Raw genomic sequence first — 7,500 nt, forward strand, 5'->3', positions numbered from 1 at the left:
TCACAATAATGATAATAATAATAATAATATATTAATAATAATAATAATAATAATAATAATAATAATAATAATAATAATAATAATAATGATAATAATAATAATAATAATAATTATTATTGTTGTTGTTGTTGTTTTCAAAATTTCAATTTTCAAAATTATTTATTCATCAAACAACGCTGTTTCCTTTTCGGGAGTTGTTTTAACATTTATTTGTTAACCAGAAACGAATGCACGAATCTTCGTACATGTGTTACATATATGTATTCTTTTTCAAGTGTCAGGAGCCACATTCCTTCCAGATTGTAAAAGAAACTTCTCTCTTCAGATACATCCCTCCTGACGAACGCCATAGGAAGTAACGAAAACTAGCGGGAAACAGCAATCTACTGACGGGTATTTTTTTTGTTGCATGAGAAAAATGAACTTTTGTTCAGACACCACCGTCATTACCAAAAAGCCACGAGGTTCTTGTATTAGGGCACGCACGCAATTCCCTCGTGTACTTTCTGTGGAGTGTAAAGAATAAAGACGTCATTTGATACAGTTCTTATATCTTGGCGTCTGTGAGAAATGCGGTTATTAAAGAAATGATTGAATTGTGGTGAGAGGATGAGGAGATTATAATATGTGTGGTAATTAATATTACGTGGAGTTCATGAAATGCTTGAAGTTTGGATGTAATCAGAAAAAGTATTATATATTAATGAATTATATATATATATATATATATATATATATATATATATATATATATATATATATATATATATATACATATAGGAATGTATGTATGTATGTATATATATGCATACACACACACACACAACACACACACCACACACACATACACACACCACACACACACCACACAAATATTATATATATATATATATATATATATATATATATATATATATATATATATATATATATATATATTATAATATATTATATAATATAATATATCATATATATATATATATATATAATATATATATTATATATATATATATTATATATGTATGTGTGTATACATATATCATTCATTTTAAGAAGGGGGAAAACAAAGTTGTTGTAGGAGTATGCGACAGAGAGAACCAGAAAGAGAGAGAGAGAGAGAGAGAGAGAGAGAGAGAGAGAGAGAGAGAGAGAGAGAGAGAGAGAGAGAGAGAGAGAGAGAGAGAGAGAGGTATAATTCACAACAATTCGGAGTCCCTTATCAGAAATGTATCAGAAGACCTGATGAAATGACATGAAATCAGCAATTACATCACAGTACTGCCAACGGCCATGCATTGAGAAATCTTAATTTCACATTTGGCAACACCAATCAAAAAGTTGTGCGTAAAATGAGAGAAAACGATTTATAATACAGATAGATAGTATCATAACACATCGAATAGGTTGGCAAGGTTACCGAAAGGCCGTTTGCTTGCATCACAACGGAGTGACTATAAATACGTTACAAGAGATGTCTTTGGCATCAGTTTTGGACAGAAACAGCTATCATGAAGTTTGTGAGTAATGGTCAAAGTACAGCGACGATCTGTGATATATTGTTATCACAAAAATTCGGTGTATAATAGGAAACGTATAGTGAAGCGTCCCTTATCGCAAACAGCATTACTTATCTCTAAGCTCTGCATATGTTTACTATTCACCATTAGCAAAAGTTATATGACAGATCTCCATTCCTCGACATAGGCAATTCTCGCCGCCCTGGTTGCCGTGGCCACCGCCGTTCCCCAAGGCTACGGTGCTCCTCCCCCGCCTCGCTATGCATCCAGCGAAGAAATATCTATTCTAAGGGACGACCGCATAATGGAAGACGACGGCAGGTACAACTTCGACGTGGAGACCGCTAACGGCATCACTTTATCGGAGTCTGGTGCTCCCGGCGTAAAGGGAGCCATCAACAGTGCTGGCTACTTCTCGTGAGTGACTCTGAATACGTGCAATACTTGAGTCCAGTAAATATGCCTAGAATTGGGTTCATTTCAATGGGTGCATAGGAATGTAATGGAATAGATATACCATATTATGTTACTAATCATAATTATTATGTTATCAATCAGACCTGTAAGATTGATCAATCCCCCTCAAATTCTGTCACAGATACACAGCACCCGACGGCACTCCTGTTTACGTAAAATTCGTAGCCAACGAAAACGGCTTCCAACCCGAGTCCGACCTCCTGCCCGTGGCCCCCGAGTTCCCCCACCCGATCCCTCAGTTCGTCCTCGACCAGATTGCCTTCGCCGCCGAGGAGGACGCACGCAACGCAAGAAGGCCTTCAGCCACCTACGGCGCCCCACAGTAAAGATGGAATGCGCCTTCGCTGATGACTCGCACGATACTGAAGTCTGTTTATGATATGGCGACAGGGACTGCTTCTGTTTAGGTTATGTTTTTTAATAAAGATAGGAAAATTATATAATGTTTAGATATCAGCGTGTAAACCTTGTATGTTCGTGTATAATTTTGCTCTAGTCTACTCTTTCCTTCATCTTATGATTTCTCACTAATCCCATACCACTAACTACTCTTCTATCGTGTCTCTCTCTCTATCATTATCATTAATCTTACTATCTCATCTCTCTCTCTCTCTCTCTCTCTCTCTTCTCTCTCTCTCTCTCCTCTCTCTCTCTCTCTCTCTCCCTCCCCCCCTCCCCTCTCTCTCTTTCTCTCTCTGTTTCCCTTCCTTCCTTTCACTGACTCACTCACTCTCTCTCTTTCCCTTCCTTCCTTTCACTCACTCACTCTCTCTCTTTCTCTCACGCACCGCCTCACTATCACTTACTCACTCAACTTTCCTCACTCTCTCTTTCCTTCCTTCCTTCCTCTCCCTCACCTCGCCAGTCTGCACAAACAAAAACAAATTGTACATGACACGAAGAAGATAACGAAGATTAATAAAATATATAGTAAATTTTAATGGACATTACTACCTGTACTGAAAACACAAGGTTCATTTGAGTGGTTTGTATATAGTTGTTTTTTGGTGCATTTCAACAAGTAATATGAAGAAGTAATGTGTGTATATCTATATCTATCTGCCAGTCTGTCAATCAATCTGTCTATCTATCTATCCACACACACACACACACACGCACGCACGCACGCACGCACGCACGCACACACACACACACACACACACACACACACACACACACACACACACACACACACAAACACACACACACACACACACACACACACACACACACACACACACACACACACACACCACATACACATATAGATATAGATAGATAAATTAAAAAATGTATATATATACACATATCTTTATCTATATCTAGCAATCTTTATATCTATCTATCTGCATATATGAACGCATTAAATCATATATGTATATACGTGTATACATACATACATACATATATATATATATATATATATATATATATATATATATATATATATATATATGTGTGTGTGTGTGTGTGTGTGTGTGTGTGTGTGTGTGTGTGTGTGTGTGTGTGTGTGTGTGTGTGTGTGTGTGTGTGTGTGTGTGTGTGTGTGTGTGTGTGTGTGTGTGTGTTTTATCTACATGTACTTATCCTTCTTTCTATCTACCTACATATATAAATGTATACATAATAATTGTCTATAATAAGTTGACAATTTAAACTCCAAAGTCATTGCTATAGGAAGCTTTCCTTCTACTGATCAGCGCAGTCGATGGCAGTACACACAATAAAGGGAGGGATGAAGTATCTTAAGAAATGTTTGGGTTAAAAAATAGTCATTCCTTCGACAAACGTAACTTTCAGATTAATATCTGTTTTAACATTCATTTTATACTATTAATTCCTTTCATTTGTCCTATCGTGAATAACATTGAATGAAAGAGAGGATAGAACATAAAAGGAAAAAGGTATGCTTATCAGGAATTTATAAGTGTATAGTTTTGTTCTTACCTGTTTTTTCAGGAATTTCTCTCACGCAATATTCTACATTGCAACGAAATAAGCCCTTGAGTTGTTGCCTGTTTTGAGGTCAACATATTTGGCCCAATGACCTTCGATTTTTTGAGGGGTTGGTCATCTGTAGATTCACGAAGTACCCAGTGTTTAAGTATAAATATATTCACTTGGTTCATATGTTTAACATGAAAAGCATATATATATATATATATATATATATATATATATATATATATATATATATATATATATATATATATATATATATTATATATATATATATACACACACACACAACTTGTATGTGTGTATAAAACACAGAAAAACGGAAACTAGACTTAATGTCCATCCCATAACAAAGAGGAAACTCAGGGCCTCTGCTTCATTTTTGTTTTAACGCGGAACAAAAATGAAATCAGGTTTTCATCCAACACCAAGAAAAAGTGAAGAGCAAATCGAATTGAAATTTTAAACGATATTGAGGGAAAACGAGCTCGGAGATCTTGGGAGAGACTTATTGCTTCACACGAGCGAAAGTGTCAGGTTGTGACACCGAGAAAGTTAGATATTCACAAGAACCTCGGATTTATGATATATAATTTTATAGAATAACTGATGTTCAGGATTATATATTGGAGCCTTGCGGTTTCTAAACTTAACCGAAATATAGATAAGGCAGGGTTAAATTGAAGGTATTTTTAGTGAAACATATAGAAGGTATGTTGAATGACCTTAACAACGACTGTGATGTGTTAAAGGGTGTGTTAAAATGTGCTGGAAATGACCCCGAATAAATGTTCGAACATGAAAAAAGTCAAATTTGTTCTCAAAGGCTTGTCGAACTGAATAACATTTTTGTGTGAAACGAGGACACATGATAACAATTTCATTTTGTTTATTGCAAATAGGATAGCTCTAATATAATTTTTACTTGAAAGGTATATATAAGAAGGCTTCTATACTGTCACTCTAAAAAGGCACGAATCTCCTACATTTTCCTTCGTGTAGCGTCAAGAAATTGTTGAAGTTTGTGCAATGCATCATCGATTTGCAAAGAAAAAAGAAAAATAATTAAATGAAAATAGATAAATAGTTGTATAAAATCAAGAACCATGAATAACGGGGCGAATTACATGAAAAGAAAAATACGAGTTTTTTTTTCTTCTCCAAAAATAGAATCGTACGCGAAGACTTAGGTACTACACTGAGAAGAATAACTGAGACAATCCCTCACATAAAAAAAAAAAAAATAATAATAATAATAAAAAATAAAGAATGAACATGAATGGTAACTTTCTCCACCATTATTTTATTTTATTATGTTCCTTGAAAAAAACCTTTATGTGTTGCTCGTCAAAACGCGAAGTGTTCAGTAAAAGTCAAAGAAATGTAAAGAAAGTTGGCAGCACAAAAGGCAAACATCAAGTCCATTGTGGGAAGACAAAAGGTTTTATTGTTGTTGTTGACCTCATGATTATTATCATCATGACCATCATTAGTATCACTAGTTTTATTATTAATGTTATTATGGTTGTTGTTGTTGTTGTTGTTGTTGTTGTTGTTGTTGTTGTTGTTGTTGTTTTTGTTGTTGTTGTTGTTGTTGTTGTTATTATTATTATTATTATCATTATTATTATTATCAGGACTTTTATTATTATTATTATGATAGTGATGATCATAGCAACAACAGCAACGATAATAATAATAGTAATAATAATAATAATAATAATAATAATAATAATAATAATAATAATAATAATAATAATAATAATAATGATAATAATAATAATAATAATGATAATAATATTTATTATTATTATAACAAATATTATTGTTATTATTATTATTATTATTACTATTATTATTATTATTGTTATTATTATTATTATTATTGTTATTATTATTATTATTATTATTATCGTTATCATTGTAATTATTTTACTATTATTATAGTGATCATTATCATTATTATCATCATTGTTGATACCATAATTGTTATGATTATCATTATTGTTATTATTATTATCATCTTCATTATGATATTTGTATTACCATTACTATTATTATCATAATTATTATCATCACTAATATGTCATTACTATTATCTTTATAAAATTGTTATTTGTGTTGTTGCTATTACTGTTATCATGATCACCAGCATGTTCATTATTTTCACTATTATCATTATCATTGTAAAATAAAATTAAGCTCACTGTCAACTGCAAAAGTTTATTAATATTATTGCTATTATTAATAGTAAAATCACTACTGCCATCATTTTCATTATTTTACGAACTGTATTGTCATTATCACTATCATTGTTGTTATTCATTATTATAATGGTCATTATCAATTACAGTAGTGGCGGCTATTTAGAGCATTGTTAAAAATAATATTATTAGCAATAACAGTAATATCAGCATTCTTACCAGTAATGAAAATGAAACCTTTTTACTGTAACCTAAAGATATTAAATTGGTATAAGCTGCAAAAGGAAAGGGTCAAAGTAATGACCCATATTAATTTAGGAATATATGAAGGAAACTTAATATAATCTCGAATATAATCAAAATCTATTTCTTAACGAGAAACGTGACCCTTCGAAACAAGAATGATCTAAGAAGCATGTAGAAAAAAGCCTACTGGGGAAATAAGATACTTTTATTTGAGAGAGGTGGTGACAGAGGTAGACAGATAGATAGATAGATAGATAAGGGGCAGCAAAAAGAGAGAGAAAGAGAAAGAGAGAAAGAGAGAGAGAGGCAGGAGAGGAGAGAAGAGAAGAGAAGAGAAGAGAAGAGAAGAGAAGAGAAGAGAAGAGAAGAGAAGAGAAGAGAAGAAAAGAAAAGAGAGAGAAAGAAAGGCAGAGTGAGAAATAAAAGATTGAGAGAAATAATTATCTTTGTTAAATACTTTAAAGTGATACAGATATACAAATTTGGATATCACACGACTTCGCAACTCATGTCAACAAGCATCAGAGACATCCATTTCAGAACGCCATGAAACTGCATTTCCTTACTGCATGAACCAAGCAGTCGTCATGCGAAAATGCCAGTGCTCCTCAATCACTCATGACAAGCTAGATTTATCGACACGGAGATTAAGGCCACAGACTCTAGCTGGAGGACGAGAGGAGATCGAGACGAACCACTTTCGTTGTCTGCTTACGTCACGAACTCAAGTAATTGAGTGTGAGAGAGGAAAGCTTGTTTCGAAAATGCCAAGTGATTTGGCTACGAGAAATTTACGGAAGATGTGATAAGGAAATGCTTAAAAGATTATATTGGATGCTTAAAGGTATCGATGATACATGCAGATGATTTTCGTGTCGAGTATCGTCATTGAAAAATTTCGCGGTGTTCGATAATAACATATTTTTTGTCTGATGGGACTTGATCTAAATTTGGTTTTACATGCTGATTAAAGTCTGACAAATAAGTTACAGATATTTTGGATGGCGGTGAATTACACATGTGTAGTCGGATTTGTAACATTCAGGTTTTGTAATACGAAAGTAAATTTTAGGTAACATTTTCCATGATAAAGGGTA

At 33.2% G+C, this 7,500-nt stretch overlaps 2 protein-coding genes across 2 annotated transcripts in view; both read left to right on the forward strand.

Moving 5' to 3' along the window:
* Window positions 1-7,500, forward strand: part of LOC119576589 — a 17,112-nt gene that overhangs the window by 7,087 nt on the left and 2,525 nt on the right. Inside the window, 4 exon segments of the mRNA XM_037924257.1 lie at window positions 545-563; window positions 1,705-1,934; window positions 2,116-2,316; window positions 6,876-7,131. Coding sequence (XP_037780185.1) covers window positions 545-563; window positions 1,705-1,934; window positions 2,116-2,316; window positions 6,876-7,131 — 706 coding nt within the window.
* Window positions 1,509-2,320, forward strand: LOC119576850 (cuticle protein AMP1A-like). Its single transcript, XM_037924495.1, has 3 exons — window positions 1,509-1,517; window positions 1,705-1,934; window positions 2,116-2,320. Exons 1-3 carry the CDS (start codon window positions 1,509-1,511, stop codon window positions 2,318-2,320), a joined length of 444 nt encoding a protein of 147 aa, XP_037780423.1.

The sequence above is a fragment of the Penaeus monodon genome, chromosome 9 (assembly GCF_015228065.2).
Source record: "Penaeus monodon isolate SGIC_2016 chromosome 9, NSTDA_Pmon_1, whole genome shotgun sequence".
Taxonomy (NCBI): domain Eukaryota; kingdom Metazoa; phylum Arthropoda; class Malacostraca; order Decapoda; family Penaeidae; genus Penaeus; species Penaeus monodon.